Source organism: Erpetoichthys calabaricus, chromosome 2 (assembly GCF_900747795.2).
Source record: "Erpetoichthys calabaricus chromosome 2, fErpCal1.3, whole genome shotgun sequence".
NCBI classification, from domain to species: domain Eukaryota; kingdom Metazoa; phylum Chordata; class Cladistia; order Polypteriformes; family Polypteridae; genus Erpetoichthys; species Erpetoichthys calabaricus.
The window spans coordinates 317,302,153-317,321,048 of record NC_041395.2 but is presented as its reverse complement, the minus strand read 5'-3'; the positions used below and the strand labels follow the sequence as shown (position 1 = coordinate 317,321,048).

General features: G+C 39.1%; 1 protein-coding gene across 1 annotated transcript in view; it reads right to left on the bottom strand.

Annotated features, from left to right (window-relative positions):
* The window catches only part of sirt1 (sirtuin 1), a 39,293-nt gene that overhangs the window by 7,748 nt on the left and 12,649 nt on the right, over positions 1–18,896 (bottom strand). Inside the window, exons 6-8 of the mRNA XM_028795918.2 lie at positions 10,636–10,715; positions 3,663–3,849; positions 2,775–3,335 (exon numbers count right to left, since the gene is read on the bottom strand). Coding sequence (XP_028651751.1) covers positions 2,775–3,335; positions 3,663–3,849; positions 10,636–10,715 — 828 coding nt within the window. The remainder of the gene's footprint in view (positions 1–2,774; positions 3,336–3,662; positions 3,850–10,635; positions 10,716–18,896) is intronic.

The following is an 18,896-nucleotide window of genomic DNA, read 5'->3' as shown; positions in this document are numbered from 1 at the left end:
GACTCCTGAATAATGAATGAGTGGGAGAGGTGAATCTTCAATTCAATAACTCAGTCACATATGAATTACATTTTCCATTTATAATGTAAACGGAAATTTCTGGAATCTTCTAACAATATTTTAGCTAAAGCATGTATTTCAAATGTTGTGCGCAAAAGACTGGATAAATCACATGTGCATTATGTGACACAATTAACATGAAATGTTTAACCCTATGGACCTTTTTCATATCATTTGCCAGTGTACAGCACTGGTCATCATCGGCTTGGATTTAAAAACAATAATACTCCTCTTCATTCTCCATGAAAACATGACATTAAATTCTCAGTCATCAGTACAAAACACATGGTTTAAAATATTAAAACAAAAAACAAACAAAAAAAATTTTGGGGTTGTGTACCCCTTTAAGCATTTCAGTACACGTTCATATGCGCACAAATAACCAAAACTTGCATTTGTTATTTAAAGAATATTCAATCTTAAATATCATACTGGAATCTACTTTTAATTAATCTAATTTTATATATTTTTTTATATATACAGTGGGGCAAAAAAGTATTTAGTCAGCCACCAATTGTGCAAGTTCTCCCACTTAAAAAGATGAGAGGCCTGTAATTTTCATCACAGGTATACCTCAACTATGAGAGACAAAATGAGAAAAAAAAATCCAGAAAATCACATTGTCTGATTTTGAAGAATTTATTTGCAAATTATGGTGGAAAAAAAGTATTTGGTCAATAACAAAAGTTTATCTCAATACTTTGTTATATACCCTTTGTTGGCAATGACAGAGGTCAAACGTTTTCGGTAAGTCTTCACAAGGTTTTCACACACTGTTGCTGGTATTTTGGCCCATTCCTCCATGCAGATCTCCTCTAGAGCAGTGATGTTTTGGGGCTGTCGCTGGGCAACACGGACTTTCAACTCCCTCCAAAGATTTTCTAAGGGGTTGAGATCTGGAGACTGGCTAGGCCACTCCAGGACCTTGAAATGTTTCTTACAAAGCCACTCCTTTGTTACCCGGGCAGCGTGTTTGGGATCATTGTCATGCTGAAAGACCCAGCCACGTTTCATCTTCAAGGCCCTTGCTGATGGAAGGAGGTTTTCACTCAAAATCTGACGATCAGTCGTCCTGGTCCCTTTGCAGAAAAACAGCCCCAAAGCATGATGTTTCCACCCCCATGCTTTACAGTAGGTATGGTGTTCTTAGGATGCAACTCAGCATTCTTTCTCCTCCAAACACGACGAGTAGAGTTTTTTTCATCTGACCATATGACATTCTCCCAATCCTCTTCTGGATCATCCAAATGCTCTCTAGCAAACTTCAGACGGGCCTGCACATGTACTGGCTTAAGCAGGGGGACACGTCTGGCACTGCAGGATTTGAGTCCCTGGCGGAGTAGTGTGTTACTGATTGTAGCCTTTGTTACTTTGGTCCCAGCTCTCTGCAGGTCATTCACTAGGTCCCCCCGTGTGGTTCTGGGATTTTTGCTCACCATTCATGTGATCATTTTGACCCCATGGGGTGAGATTTTGCGTGGAGCTCCAGATCGAGGGAGATTATCTGTGGTCTTGTATGTCTTCCATTTTCTAATAATTGCTCCCACAGTCGATTTCTTCACACCAAGCTGCTTACCTATTGCAGATTCAGTCTTCCCAGCCTGGTGCAGGTCTACAATTTTGTTTCTGGTGTCCTTTGACAGCTCTTTGTTCTTGGCCATAGTGGAGTTTGGAGTGTGGCTGTTTGAGGTCGTGGACAGGTGTCTTTTATATTGATAACGAGTTCAAACAGGTGCCATTAATACAGGTAACGAGTGGAAACAGGATGCACCTGAGCTCAATTTTGAGCTTCATGGCAAAGGCTGTGAATACTTATGTACATGTGCTTTCTCAATGTTTTTATTTTTAATAAATTTGCAAAAATCTCAAGTAAACTTTTTTCACGTTGTCATGATGGGATGTTGTGTGCAGAAATATGAGGAAAAAAATGAATTTAATCCATTTTGGAATAAGGCTGTAACATAACAAAAGGTGGAAAAAGTGATGTGCTGTGAATACTTTCTGGATGCACTGTATATTTATATGCAATGTGCTTCTTATATATTACTTCATATTCTCATATGATAATGATGTTAATAATGGTTATATCGATTTCTATGCTCTTGTAAATGCTCTTTATTTGTTGAAAAATAAAATTGGCAATTAACAAACTTACTTTATAAATACTACATTTTATTTTTTTCCCTTGCACTCAGTGAGCGAAGCCACTGGGTAATCAGCTAGTACTGTAATATGAATCTTTGGGCATACCACATACCCCTAATCACCCCATAGGGAGAAAACTTCCACTTTCAAAAACTAGAAAAATGTTTTACTTTTTAAAAGTAGCTACTTCTAAATGAGTACCTTTACTTTTATACCGAGATTTGTAGTAGACTTAATGTCAGTTTTTGATCAAGCAATATTGGCAAGATAGGTACAACCTGAAATGAAGCGAATTTGTTTTGTCAGATCTGTATGTAAACAATACTCACATTGCTTCACCTCTAAATAACCTTTATATAAAAAGATGTTAACACACCTAAATCTTAAACACCTAGAATTAAAGATTATGCTCATGTTTATTTCACTGTATAAAGACAGACAATATCCTTTTTCAGCACAAAAAGCACTTGTACAATATACTGTATTTTCTATTCAAAGCATAATTTTCCCCAAGCAGGCATTTCACACAGCAGATATACTACTGAAGAAGTTTAAACTAAGGCACTTACTTTCAAGGCGCTTGCTGATTGGCTCTTTTGCAAACTTATTTATCCAGCGGCGTCGTGGAACTTCAGCTTCTACATTTCTTTCAGCAAGTTCAGAGCAATCTTCGTTTTTCTGTGTCTGCTCGTCCCCTGCATGGCTTTCAGAATTTTCCTGATTTTCAGATTTGCTTACTGGAGAATGTTCTGTAATGCTTAAAGAAAGTGTGCCAGCTCCGGATTCCAGCTGGCTTGGTAAAAGACTGTTCTCGTTTTCCAAAACTGGCTTAGATGAATGATTTTGTTCACTTGCATGCTCCCAAGAACTAGAATCTTCTGTAAAATTGAGTGGTGTGGGTGGCAAGTCAGAGAACTGCAGTTCAGATTCCTTGATTGTATGTGGGGGTTTCTCTGAAATTTCAGAGAGTCTTAAAGGATTATAGCAAAGTTGTTCATATTCTCCACCCAACCTATGGCATAACTCATTGATAATGACATCACAGTCCCCAAGCAGCTCTACATCAAAATTCAGATGTGGCAACTGTTCTCGGTTTATAAGAATCTGAGGCACTTCATGAGGGATTGAACCTGGAAGAAAAATTCAAATAACAGTGCTGAACAGTGTTGCTGTAAGGTTTTAAAACATTTGTATCGTCACCTCTTATAAACATACACACACTAAAAATTACACTGTGCAGCTTTAATGAAGAAATCATAGGAGGTGTTAAACACATTAAAGAGATGAGTGGGTAAAATAAATAAATGCTTTACGTATTTTATGTCCACATGTGTCACTTAGGCCAACACATTCTTGATAGGGGTCTTTCAAATGGTAGTACATTGAAACTTACAAACGTATGCGATAGAGCGACATTACGTGCTGAACATGCATAGTAAATTGTTATTTCAACTTACTTGGAATAAGAGCCACAGGCCGTACTTTTAAGGATGATCCAATAACAATTAATAGTTCAACCTCATCTTTATCATGCTTCATACTCCTGTGAAATTGTTCTGGCAAGTTCTCACCAAAAAAAACAATGTCTGGCTTCATTATGGCGAGTGGAAGATCAGGTGAACACTTAGGACACCGGGGAACAACCTGCGAGTAAACAAAATCCTTAAAGTTTAAAACCAACACCAAAAAACATGATTATCTGCTGCCAATACATCAACATACTTCTGTTAGTCTTACATAGGACTTAAAGGCTTAAGACCCATTTAATGTCTGTGCTGCACATTACAAATGGAAAAGCTTACTTACTCTGTTGCTTACCTAATATGTGAACAAATTTTATTCTACATGATATACTTAAGAGGGACATCCTAATTATCCCTTAAAATAAGTTGAAAATTGCTTGCAGGAGTTAAATAGTTTTACATTTTTTTTGTATTAAATTGGTGAACAGAAGATGTGCCTCATCCATCTGTGCAGTGTGCATACACTGACATTCAATTTTAGTATTTAGGGCCAACTTTTTTTAATGGATTTGCAGTACTAACTTGCCAGATTCTCTTACCTGCATTGGAATGTTGACCTTATGGCAGCTGTATCTACCTTCTAATCATTTTCACTGTTATTTAAACACAGAGACCTCTTGAAGATGCACCGTATGTGTATTATCTATGTCTTAATGTATTAAAAGAACTATGGAATTACTGGCACATATTAAATGATTCCCATAGTAAGAGGTTCTCACAGTTTCTTGTGAGTAATGTCTTGATTTTCCCCCCTTTTCTTTCTTTTTAAAACCTGTTAAGATACCTCTAATTTCTTAAAACCACTGTCTGTACTCTTTCATACAGTGTGAACTTTGTATCAAGTGACAACTGTTCAAAAGTCACCATTTCTAAAGTCACAAAACTGCCTCAGACAACTTAAATTTTCCAGGGTGTTTTTTTTACCTAGCAAGAAAGGGACTTTATAGTGACATACTGGTACTTTTGATATACAGTAATCTGTACAGAATTAATCCATTGAAAAATAATTCACATTTTTGACAGAATATTAGACCACTTTGTGCAGACAGTAACACTATACAAAATAAGGACTAAATCGAAAGAGCATTTTGTTGCAGACCACAAATTAAAACAAAGTCAACCTTAAACCACAAAATTTCATTTTGCCTGCTTGAAGGAATATTGTGCATGAACAATCTGCACTTTTCATTATTTCGTAAATGAACCTTGAAGTGCTCACTATAATGTTCATGGTATGTTTTTTCCTCTCCTGAAAACTCTCCTTACAAATATATGCAATTAAAGGGGATTAATTAAATTTGCCTTGTGTGATGTATATACTGTGACTGTAATGTGTATATAACTGTACATGCTGCATATACACAAAAATGACACAAGATAAGCTAACATATCCAATACCGATTCCTATCTTCTACGTGAGGCTGCCAAGATGGGCTTCTTATAACATAGTTTTGGGGAAAGAGGGCCCAGAAAATTGGATAGTTTCAAATAATAATGGGCTATGAAGTTCTTGTTGCTTTCACAAGATTTGAGACACTGAGGAAACACAACTTACAATGTCATTGAGAAGGTGGAAAAATTGAATCGGCTTTAATTGTGTAGGCTGAACATTGTAACATTATCAACTACTAGTCAATTAAGTTTCCTTCTAAATCCATTAACCTAAGGGGAATAAAAGTTCTATATATAAAAAATGAAAAATGATTTATTTTACGCATAGATATTAGTGCAAAAATAGTACTCATTTAAATAAACACACACACACCACAGTGAAAAATCAACATATGGCATTTCTGTTTTTTCAAAAATTTGACAATGGTAATAGCTTTTTATCAAAAGTATTAAGTTTAGCTTTGAGGCTCTTTAAGACCATCATGTGCAGAATTCATGACATCACTGGCACAGAATTAAAAAAAAAAATGCCAGTGTCATGGTTTAGGAGAACTTTTCAGGCATGGTTCTTAACAATACATCATTGATTTGATGGTACTGGGACAGAACTTTCAGTCTTCTGCCCTTGAGGAGGAAATTGATTTTAAACAGTGTAGCAAAAAAGCTACAAATTACTATGGGGGAAAAAGAGTGGTCAAGTCTAAATTCTAAATTCAACAGAAAAAGTCAGTTGACCTGCTGTATTGTTGGGTACAGCATGGATATATTAATGGTAAATGACAAATATTTAAAGGAGGGATCCATGGTGCCAAGACACCATCAGCAACACAACAAGTAATAAGTCTCGACTCTTGATTCATTACATTGAGGTGATTTAGGTCTTAAAAAATGGCTTAGACCACCAAGGCCATTAATACAAGGCAGCACTCTTAAAATGTTAAGTGCAAGTTGTATATGATATCCTATTACAATCAAGGCATTCAATTCAAATCCACTAAAATGCCAAATAAATTGGATTTCTCATAAATAATGTATGTCTAGAGATCTAGCTATTAAAAAAAAAAAAAATCATCGGTGCTTGTAACAAAAAGGTTGTAGATACAAATTAAGCAAACTGGGGAAAAAAAAGAGGAATTGCCCAATGACTGGTAAAGGCTGTGGTGGGAGAACCCAAGCATAAAACTGAAGAAATATGGACAGAATTGGTGGCAGGTGGAACAGGAATACATCCAAGACTGTGTGAATTGAGGGGAGAGAACGTATGTGACATCTGACCAATAATGCATACCTGCTATTAAGCAGGTGGCTCAGGTTGAATTTTGTATTCAAAGCAGGGGTGCACAGTACACCAGTAGAAATTTGTCAACTGGCAGAAATTTTTCTATATCATTTTTACTGTGATTTAGTACCTCAGAAAGCCGACTTTGTTACTTGCCCTTATTACACAATACAGCACATGTTGGTACAACTGTGGTGATAAAAGTCCACACATGCTTCAACTAGCTATAGCTGTTTTTGAATGTTCACGTGCAAATAAGTATATGTCCTAAATGCCTTAAAACTAAGTGTGTCTGAATTTTTATAAATGTGTGTACTGCAGAAAATGCATGCAGTAATAACAGCATAACAGTGCAATGAGATGGCAGTAGGGCTCTGGCTACTTTTATTTTAATAATGTTAGTGTAAGAGGAGAAGTAGGTGAGGCTCTGCAGGAGCAGGGCAGCTCCATGAACACTAAAGCAGCTTAAAAGGAGTGTGATGAACAGTGCAGCAGGTTCGACTGTTTAACTCAGACTGAACAAATGAAGGAAGGTGTGCAGCACCAAGGCTTGCGAGGACAGTGATCCCCCTGGAAAAGGAACAGGAAGAGTGGTGTCCACCAAGGTTAATTGTGTCTGTGTGTCAGTCCTTCCCCACTGTAGCTCAGGTTGTTGCATTATATTTTGTACACTGTACATTGCACTTTTTTCTCCTCAAAACGCAAAACGAACAATTTTGGAAGGGGTCAGTTCAAGTGTTATAGCACTAACTCCACCTTCTCTGTATGATGCTCACGTATGCCAAACAAATTAGGAAAATAAAGTACCCTAGGTTCTTGTCTATAAGCCGGAGACCAAAAATCATACGAATTTTTAAAATAAAATCTTATCATAGATAAGCCGGACTCATGGATAAGCCGAACGTACTATAACTAATAGAAGGGAGGGAGGTCAGTGGTCTCACTCGCACCCATTTAATTTCTTTAAGGGGGGAGAGAGTGTGAGATATTGGCGTCTCTCTCACTCCCCGCATGACGGGGTTGGAGCGCGTTCTTTCTGCTCTGGGCGTTGCCGAGTCAACACACGCGCGTAGTTGTCATTTAAATTATGATTTTATATGTAAGCATATTTAAATATATATCGCGGATTTTTTGCTGGTTCGCGGATTTCTGTGGACAATGGGTCTTTTAATTTCTGGTACATGCTTCCTCAGTTGGTTTGCCCAGTTGATTTCATACAAGGGACGCTATTGGCAGATGGCTGAGAAGCTAGATTGCTTACTTTTCTCTCTCTCTTGCGCTGACTATCTGTGATCCTGACGTATGGGGATTGAGCAGGGGGGCTGTTCGCACACCTAGACGATACGGACGCTCGTCTAAAAATGCTGAAAGATTATCTTCACGTTGCTATCTTTTGCGCAGCTGCTTCCTGAAACGACATGCTGCACAGTGCTTCGCATACTTAAAAACTCGAAGGGCACTTATTGATTTTTGACTAAAAAACTCTCTCTCTCTCTCGGAGGGGGTGTGAGCTGCCGCCTTCAACAGCTTTGTGCCGCGGTGCTTCACATACTTAAAAGCCAAACAGCACCATTGATTTGTTTGCTAGAAATTGTTTTCTCTATCTATGTGACATTCTGTGCTCCTGACACGCACTCCTTTGAAGAGGAAGATATGTTTGCATTCTTTTCATTGTGAGACTGAACTGTCATCTCTGTCTTGTCATGGAGCACAGTTTAAACTTTTGAAAAAGAGACAAATGTTTGTTTGCAGTGTTTGAATAACGTTCCTGTCTCTCTACAACCTCCTGTGTTTCTGCGCAAATCTGTGACCCAAGCATGACAATATAAAAATAACCATATAAACATACAGTGGTGTGAAAAACTATTTGCCCCCTTCCTGATTTCTTATTCTTTTGCATGTTTGTCACACAAAATGTTTCTGATCATCAAACACATTTAACCATTAGTCAAATATAACACAAGAAAACACTAAATGCAGTTTGTAAATGGTGGTTTTTATTATTTAGGGAGAAAAAAAAATCCAAACCTACATGGCCCTGTGTGAAAAAGTAATTGCCCCCTGAACCTAATAACTGGTTGGGCCACCCTTAGCATCAATAACTGCAATCAAGCGTTTGCAATAACTTGCAATGAGTCTTTTACAGCACTCTGGAGGAATTCTGGCCCACTCATCTTTGCAAAATTGTTGTAATTCAGCTTTATTTGAGGGTTTTCTAGCATGAACCACCTTTTTAAGGTCATGCCATAGCATCTCAATTGGATTCAGGTCAGGACTTTGACTAGGCCACTCCAAAGTCTTCATTTTGTTTTTCTTCAGCCATTCAGAGGTGGATTTGCTGGTGTGTTTTGGGTCATTGTCCTGTTGCAGCACCCAAGATCGCTTCAGCTTGAGTTGACGAACAGATGGCCGGACATTCTCCTTCAGGATTTTTTGGTAGACAGTAGAATTCATGGTTCCATCTATCACAACAAGCCTTCCAGGTCCTGAAGCAGCAAAACAACCCCAGACCATCACACTACCACCACCATATTTTACTGTTGGTATGATGTTCTTTTTCTGAAATGCTGTGTTCCTTTTACGCCAGATGTAACGGGACATTTGCCTTCCAAAAAGTTCAACTTTTGTCTCATCAGTCCACAAGGTATTTTCCCAAAAGTCTTGGCAATCATTGAGATGTTTCTTAGCAAAATTGAGACGAGCCCTAATGTTCTTTTTGCTTAACAGTGGTTTGCATCTTGGACATCTGCCATGCAGGCCGTTTTTGCCCAGTCTCTTTCTTATGGTGGAGTCGTGAACACTGACCTTAATTGAGGCAAGTGAGGCCTGCAGTTCTTTAGACGTTGTCCTGGGGTCTTTTGTGACCTCTCGGATGAGTTGTCTCTGCGCTCTTGGGGTAATTTTGGTCGGCCGGCCACTCCTGGGAAGGTTCACCACTGTTCCATGTTTTTGCCATTTGTGGATAATGGCTCTCACTGTGGTTCGCTGGAGTCCCAAAGCTTTAGAAATGGCTTTATAACCTTTACCAGACTGATAGATCTCAATTACTTCTGTTCTCATTTGTTCCTGAATTTCTTTGGATCTTGGCACGATGTCTAGCTTTTGAGGTGCTTTTGGTCTACTTCTCTGTGTCAGGCAGCTCCTATTTAAGTGATTTCTTGATTGAAACAGGTGTGGCAGTAATCAGACCTGGGGGTGGCTACGGAAATTGAACTCAGGTGTGATACACCACAGTTAGGTTATTTTTTAACAAGGGGGCAATTACTTTTTCACACAGGGCCATGTAGGTTTGGATTTTTTTTCTCCCTAAATAAACACCATCATTTAAAAACTGCATTTACTTGTGTTATATTTGACTAATAGTTAAATGTGTTTGATGATCAGAAACATTTTGTGTGACAAACATGCAAAAGAATAAGAAATCAGGAAGGGGGCAAATAGTTTTTCACACCACCATGGTTTCTACTTCGCAGATTTTCTTATTTCGCGGGTGGCTCTGGAACGCAACCCCCGCGATGGAGGAGGGATTACTGTATAAACCGGACTTATGTATAAGCCGATATTCTATTTTTTCATTTTCACAACTTTTTTCCTTAGATAAGCCGCGGCTTATAGACAAGAACTTAGGGTACTACAAAACTAATGAGTTATTCTTTGCTGCCAACAGAAAACATTTGTGATGTGATTTTATGTATGCAGATACAGTACTTTCTATGAAAATAAAGGTAATCATATATTAAACTTCAAATTAAGTACAAGATTATCAGGGGTATGAAGGGAGAATTGTGCACCTAAGTTTTTTTTTTTTTTACAAAAATATGCGAAAACTAAATTATATATATTTAGTAGGCAACAATAAACAAATTTCACATCTTTTCATTCATGTATGTTGAAATGCTATATAATATTCAAGCTTAGAAAGCAATAGGATTGAAGATGTTATAAATAATAATAATAATAAATAATAATAATAAAGGAGATATCTAGCATACATTTAAAAAAAAGATTTTATAATTTCTTCAGTTGATTAAAAGGGTCCATATGAAAAATGTTACAGTAGAACTACCCACTGTATTTCCTATGAAATTGGGCCATCTGAAGCACCTAAACTGGAATAAGTCTGCAAAGTACATGCACACCATGAAATTTACTGTAATTGTCATAATTTTTCATTATACCGTAATAAATATCTGGCCATAATTAGGAGGAAATAAAAATCAGTTCATGTATTTTTACCTGATTGAAAATATCTTCTCTAATAGCTTCACAATCAACTTTATATTTACAGAGAAGGCAGGATGCTGTTGCAAAAGAGCCTGAAATGAAAAGCAAAACACAAACTGTAGTTACACAAACCGGTACATAAGAAAATATAAAAACAAACTATATATATTTTTAAAGAAACCTTTTCAAAATAGACTTTCCCATTAAAATAATGAAACTATAGGCAAGGGTATTCACTAAAATCTCACATAACTGGACAATCTCAGGGGTTAGCAATGTTGGTCCTGGAGGGCCACAGTGGCTGCAGGTTTTTGTTCCAATCCAATTGCTTACCTAAACAAGATCTGCTACGGAGGACTGTTTTCGAATTCCATGACTAGTTCATGTTTTAACTGCCATATCAGGTCATTCTTGTATTCTATATCTTTTCCTATCCAAGGACATCATCCAAATTATTTGAATCCTTAAATATAGGAGTAATTCTTAGTCTTTCACTTTTTTCTCTTGCTTCCTTCCAAATATTTTATAAAACCAGATTGCATTTTAAATCTGTTAGTTCACAATGAATACAGATAAGTTACATGGGAATTGCTTGTTCTAATAAGGAGCAATTAAAAACCAGTGAATGCAGCTGTTTAAGGCCAAAAGTAAAGTATGGAAGAGTGGAAAACGTTAACACATGAAACAACTAAAAGCATTAAAATGTTGCTTTGGTAATAAGTGCTTCATCAGCAATAATTTACTTGTAACAAACTGGGTTGAAGCAAAAATCTGCAGCCACTATGGCCTTCCAGGACAATGTTGCTCACCGATAAAAGAGGTGTAGAAACAATTTGCAATTTTTTATATTTCCAAAAAAATCCACAAGAAGGCAGTTTATATTTAACATGATGAACTTCAATGATGAGAATATTACAATGTGTCAAATACCCACAAGCTTCTAATTTAACAATCTACAAACTTCATCACCCTCTGAATGGTCAAAATCTTTTTGAGGAGAAAAAAAAAAAAACCCTATGTAAATGCTCCCTGTGATTAACTGTCCATGAGAAGAGGATATCTTTGAGGACAATAATCCAGGAACACCAATAAATACAGCAACTGAACTAATACTATGGATTGAAAATAGGTATGGTAGGGAATACTCCGTATCCATGCCCTGTATTACTCATTATAAAATAGCCTTTACTTTACAAAAAAAAGTTAGCAAACCTCAGTTAATTTGACAGACTAGTCTTATTTTGGGCAGTTTTAATTCCACCAATCAGGATTAGGGGAAGTCCCTCTTGGGGAGTCGCAACTAGGCATTCTGTCTCAGCCTGCTCCATGCCAGGCCCAAGAAAGTCTAGCATTTATCCAAAGCATCAGTGGACAGTAGATAATGTGCCTCAGGTTTCCCAAACAAAAAGCAAAAAACTCTGTACTTATTTGCAAATACAGGCACTGCCAACTTAATTTAAGGTGGGCTATATAACATACAAGTTTTTCCATAACATGACTGCGAGGTGAATCATTTTAAATGACATGGACGTGTATGGCAGTTGCAATGTGCCATCAGCTAACCTGATTGTGGTTCTCCTCAGCAGGCGTAACAGTCAGCTACAAAGTATGTGAACCCCTAGGAATTACGTATAGTTATGTCTAATTCCCATATAAAGCATGGTTGTATCTTCATGTCAGTCACAATAATGAACACACACAGTCTCCTATAACTAAAGATACACAGATTTTCAGAGAATTTTTGACCATATTGAATAAATCATTCAGACTGTGAAACTGAAGGTTGGAAAAAGTGAACCATAAGTTAATGACTTTTTAAAAAGCTCATTGCAGTCAGAATTTAGCACACCTGGGGCCTCATGTATAACGCCGTGCGCAGATCTCACACTATAACATGGCGTAAGCACAAAAGCGGGAATGTGCGTACACACAGAAAAATCCAGATGCAGGAATCTGTATGTACGCAAACTTCCACGTTCTTCCACTACATAAATCCCAATCAGCGTGAAAAGTAACGCACGTGCACGCGCCTTCTGTCCCGCCCCAACTCCTCCAAGAATTATGCCTATTTGAATATGCAAATCAATATAAATAGCCTTCTGTGAAAAGACAATGGGAAAAGCACAGGGGAAAATATAAGAATTTCAGCAAATACCAAGTGGAGGCAAAGGAAAAACGTACTATTTGTTGGTTTAAAAAGTGGTATAATCAACAAAAGGAAGATGACCGAGTGACAGAGTGTCGGAGAAACTCGAAAGGTCAAGTTCACAAAGTTGCACAGTGCCCGAAATAAAAAAGAAGTCACATATCAAAGTCGCAGTGAAAAGGCGAGTCGCAGCCCACCATCTGAGTTTCATATGAAAGCTTATTAGGGTACAGACAAAAAAAAAAAATAGGCACACAGTGGGGAAAAAAGCACAAAATGTCAACTTTAATAGCAAAATAAACTACAGTAATCCCTCCTCGATCGCGGGGGTTGTGTTCCAGAACCCCCCCGCGAAAGGTGAAAATCCGCGAAGTAAAAACCCTATGTTCTTTTGGTTATTTTTATATATTTTAAGCCCTTATAAACATTTCCTGCACAATTATCTACATATATATATATATATATATATATATAATTCACTAAGCCGGAAGACAAGTAGCCACCTGTGGAAAGCACGCCGAAAGGGGCGTGGATTCACTAAGCCGCTGACAAGTAAGACGCCCAAGACCACTGGATACGACGACAACTCGCCGAGCCACACCCACTAACTCGGACGCAACAACTCTGAAAAAACGACATCATTTATGTTCGGCTGGGCTACAGTACACATGCACCTCTGAGCCACGTTGACTTTTCGGTTACGAGGCACAACCGCGTGCACCATAGCAAACTGTTTTACTCGCTACATACAGCAATTTGCATCCGCGACAAACATGCGGCTTCTTAGATGGTCCTGCAAGAACACTGAAGATGTTTCCCTGCCCACCAACACTCCTTTTTTCCCAGCCCGCATCTACCCTCGCTGTCTAGGCATTCACACTGCCTGCTCATGTGCCCGGACGCAAAAACTCACCGACCACCCAGTTAGCTGGGGAGACATTCCTACAACCGTAGCATCTACAGGAATAGCTGCAACATTATTACCGGGTGGACAAACTGCCCATTCTGTTTTTAAAATACCGTTGAAGCTCAACACTACTTACACATGCAACATCAAACCTTCATCACCACAAGCTCAACATCTTCTACAATCCAAAGTTATTATATGGGACGAGGCGCCAATGACATACGCATACGCATTCCAGGCAGTTGACAGGTTATTACGTGACCTCACTGGTGACACGCAGCCTTTTGGAGGCAAAACAATACTATTGGGTGGAGATTTCCGACAAATTCTCCCCGTCATTATGCGTGGCTCCCGCGCCCTTACTGTCGCCAGTTGCATTAACAAGCACCCTTTGTGGCGTCACATGCATGTTCTTACACTGACAACAACTATGAGAGCTCCTCCTGAAGAACAACATTTCGCACAATGGCTCCTTGAAGTTGGGGACGGGATAAACGGAACACCTGTGACATTGCCTTCACATTGTTTTCCTTTAATTTCTGATCCCGTTCAACAACTGTATGGCGACATCGACTTCTCAACTGTCACTCTAGAACAACTCAGCACGCGAGCTATATTAAGCGTCATCAACGAGGACTCGCTCTTCCTTAATGAACAAGTGCTAAAACTTATCCCTAACAATGAGGTGACTTTCACAAGCGTGGACTGCATCGTCACAGATGATCCTGCAGATCAACTTTCATTCCCCCGAGGAATTTCTTAATAGTCTTACTCCTACTGGCATGCCTCCACATAAACTCAAAATTAAAAATGGATCCGTCATCATGCTTCTCAGAAACCTCCTACCTGCAAAAGATCTTTGTAATGGCACTAGACTGTGTTAGCGCCATTCACCGCAATGTACTGGAGTGTAAAACTATCACATCTGTAACCTCACAAACTATCCTTATTCCCCGGATATGCCTGACCCCGTCAGATTCAAATTTGCCTTTTACTTTTACCCGAAGACAATTTCCTGTTCCATTGGCATTTGCGATGACAATAAGGCACAGGGACACACTTTCAAAAAGATATGCCTGTATCTGCCAAAACCAGTCTTCACTCACGAACAATTATATGTTGCTCTCTCCAGAGTTCCATCTTTTCATTCACTTTCTGTTGTATCCTCAAACCCTCCCTTTTTAGACAACTGTGTCTTTCCAGAAGTGTTCAGCCATCAATAAATAATTATGCGGCGTTTGTTATGCCACGGGTTCACTATTGTGTTGTATTTTGCTCTCCCCAGAGTTCCTTCTTTTCATTCACTTACTGTTGTATTCTCAGACCAACCCGTTTTAGACAACTGTGTCTTTCCGGAAGTGTTTAGCATTCAACAAATAATTATGCATGAGATTGAGCATTAACAGGTCTGTGATGCCCTTGGATGTCCCATACTGCACGCGCACTACACTGAATGCATCAACCGGGGCTTGCATTTGTTCCCCACGAACGAGGAATTCCCAGGAAGTGCGGTTCATACGCTCGCACTGAATACGTCCCTACCCTTTGTACCCCCTCCCCCCCGCTTCTACCATAGTCGGGTGACACAAAACATGGCATCAATCCAGCTGTAAGCCGCGTTGACTGTTCATTTGCCTTCCACAGCCACCACTTCAAATGAATTTCATGGAAACAACACTTCTTTCAATGTTATACAGATTCCTGCATCAAGTAACTGCACCCACGCTACACTGAATGGATCAACGTATGTCTACCAGGCGCAGAAAGGCGTGTAAGCCGTTGAACCCCATTCGTGCTGCAAACCGGGGAATTACCATTAAGTGCGAGTCATACACTCGCACTGATTACGTCCCTGCCCTTTGTACATTAACCCCTCCCACAACCCCCACTACTACCGTGGTCGGGTAACTTGGTGGATAATATATAGAATAGCAGCCAAAACCGCAAAGAACAATGAAAAGTCTACGTGACTCACAGGTGCATGTGGACTGTGCCTGAGCGCCGTCCACCCCCATCCCTCGGTCTGGGAGGAGAAGGCGCGATGGCGGTCCGCCAGTTTTCAGTCACGGACAATTGTGTGTTGGTTCGTTCCGTGCATTGTTACAATGTTACTTTTCTTGGTGATTTATTACATTACCCATTTTTCAAATGTTAATTTTCTCCTTGTGCTTAAAAATCATTAAAAAAGCAGCCGGATTATGCGGTGTATGGTACACCGCGGGTTGGCTAATACAGCATAAACCCTTTTTATTCCCTTAGATATTAGGTAAGATTCATTGAAATTATGTATGTAAACACACTGTTTATATACAGTAAAACCTAAATATTATTTTAAAGATATCGAGCATCTCAGATATCCCATATGTTACAGCCATTACAACTGGCAGGCCACCAGCAATAAATACGTACAATGCAAGAAAAATTATATACTGTACAGTAAAATGTGTGTGCAGTGATACTAAACTATGTACATGTAATAAGTACTGTACGTAGAAAATTAATTATGTTACTCACCAACAATGACACGGCGACTTGTCAGATAACAATGAGTTTAATTTTACTGGACAACAAAGGAGAGCGTTACAGCTCTTCTAAAGGAGCCTCTTCAGGCGACTGTGTAGCACCGCAGTTGTTCTTCTTCTGGCAGTCTTCAATCCAGATCCCTAAAGCAGATTCCATCCGGACTATCGCCTTATTACATCCACTTACAACTCGTTTTGCGCCCTGGTTAAAGGACACTGCGGCCATAGATCATATATTCTTTTCCTCCTTTTTAAATAAAAAAGAATTGTGGACTCATTGATTCCGTAATGGCGTCCTGCAGCAGTGTAGCTGTTCCCTTCCTTCAACATATCCAAAACTTTTATCTTTTCGGAAATCGTTGGCGCTTGGGCACTGCCCCTGAAGCAGTAGCAGGAGCACGTTGATGCTGAATGAGCGAGATGAGACTTCCTGGTTAATGCAGCGGAATTGAATTCTGTGCTCCGTCGCTGAGCCAATCAGCACACAGGAACTTAAATGCGTGCTCTGATTGGGTAGCTTCTCAGCCATCCGCCAATAGTGTCCCTTTTATGAAACCAACTGGGCAAACCAACTGAGGAAGCATGTATCAGAAGTAAAAAGACCCATTGTCCGCAGAATCCCGCGAAGCAGCGAAAAATCCACGATACATATTTAAATATGCTTCCATATAAAAGCCGCGATAGAGTGAAGCCGTGAAAGTCTAAGTGCGATATAGCGAGGGGTTACTGTACATGACTAAAGTGGAAATTTCGAGATTAAAGTAGAACATCATAAACTTTACCTTAAAATCGTTTAATTTACTAGTTTCTCAAATACCATTGTAACTAAAGTAGCACGTTAAATGCTTTGTTCTGTATTTGATCTTCTATGTGCTCTATGCGTGTGAATCACTACCTGCTTCTTAAACGGGCTTTCTCTTTCTCCGACAGGACACATAATCCATTACATTCGTGATATTACAGCTCTCTGAATAATTAAGATACTGAGATGTATACGTGATATCTTTTTCATGATGATAGGAATGAAAGCATGTTATTAAACATGGGAACACAGTGGCGCAGTGCTTGTTCATGTCTCACACAAGAGGCTTGCTGCGCCATGTGCGACCTTCCATAAAATAATTACAGAAGTACTGTCTCTTTCAAAAAATGTACTAACCTCCATTTCCTGTCCTTACTTTTCGTTCTCCAAATACCCAATCAGCTCTGTAATAGACATGAAGCCATTTGTAAGCTTAGAACGCCGATTCTTCAGAACTTTTAAGGAACATTGAAATATCTTCGTAGTACATGTTTAATTATTCTACTCGTCTATCCTTCCAGTGTCGCGTCAGCACCAGCAAGAATTCAACACAATGCAGGAACAATCCCTGAACTAGCTAGCGCTGCGGCACCGTGTTCTCACATGTTTAATTATTAACTTCATTTAAATAATCTGTATTGGTAAAGTTTTAGCTGTATAATATAATCAACATATTTTGCTGCATTTCATCTTAAAAATGATATCGTCATCATATGTAAATACGCGCTTTATAAAGTGGCGCAGGTTGTGCAATATTATAACTGTAGTGCAAGTTTACAATGGGGTAATTGTACTTATAAGTACAAACAGTTCTACAAGGAGCACTTGACGGACCGAGTGTGTTTATAGTTCTTGGGATGAAACTTTTTCTAAACCGCGAAGTCCGTACAGGAAAATCTCTGAAGTGTTTTGCCGTGGCTGAGGCAGCGTCTGCTTCATGCTGTATACCGATAATTCTCTTTCCAATCAGCTGCTGCTGTGATTCCCCACTCGGATACAGTGATATAAATAATCCGAGTGGTGCAGTGAGAGTAATATGGAAAAAGATGATCTGCTGTGGCAACCCTTAACAGGAGCAGCTGAAAGAAGAAGATGATGCAGTGAGTAACAATGCTAAAGCAGTTATGGTATTTAGAATACTATGGCTAGTCCCTGGACCATTATATTGCTGCAGGTTAATTACAATCAGATGTATTACACTAATAAATAATATGCAGTTAGTTTCAGTGTATTTGTAAAGCCGCGTCAGGAATGTGGATCTAAGAAAGAAAGGGTGACCACACAGGAACAGTAGCACTGCTTTGACGCTGGGTGCCGCCAGTCTGCAAAACTGAGCTGAGAAATTGCATACGCCAGGGTATGATGTACCGTGGAAATGTGCGTGGCTTTATGCCAAGTTTCGGTTTTATACACCGCGATTTGAGCATGGAAACGTTCGGACGCAACATTTCTGTGCATATGCACTGTTTATACATGAGGCCCCTGGAGTCCATTTAATGAAACGAGTTCAGAGGTGTGGCCTAGAATTACGTTGATAAAAGACACTATAAACTTTGAGTCTGAGCTTTTGACAAGAAGCATATCCATATGGGAATCATGTCTTGCACCAAAGAGCTGTCTGAAGAGCTACAATCGAGATTTGTTAATCTACATAAGGCTGGAAAGGGTTACAAAGTCATCTCAAAGATTTTAGATATTCATCAGTCTACGGTTAGGCAAGTTGTCTATAAATGGAGACAATTTGGTACTATGGCTACTCTGCCTAGAAGTGGGAACCCTGCCAAGATGACCACAAGAGCACAACACAAAGTCAGCAATGAGGTAAAGAAGAACCCTAGAGTGACAGCAAAGGACTTGAACTCATTAGAACTGGCTAACATCTCTGTTCATGAGTCA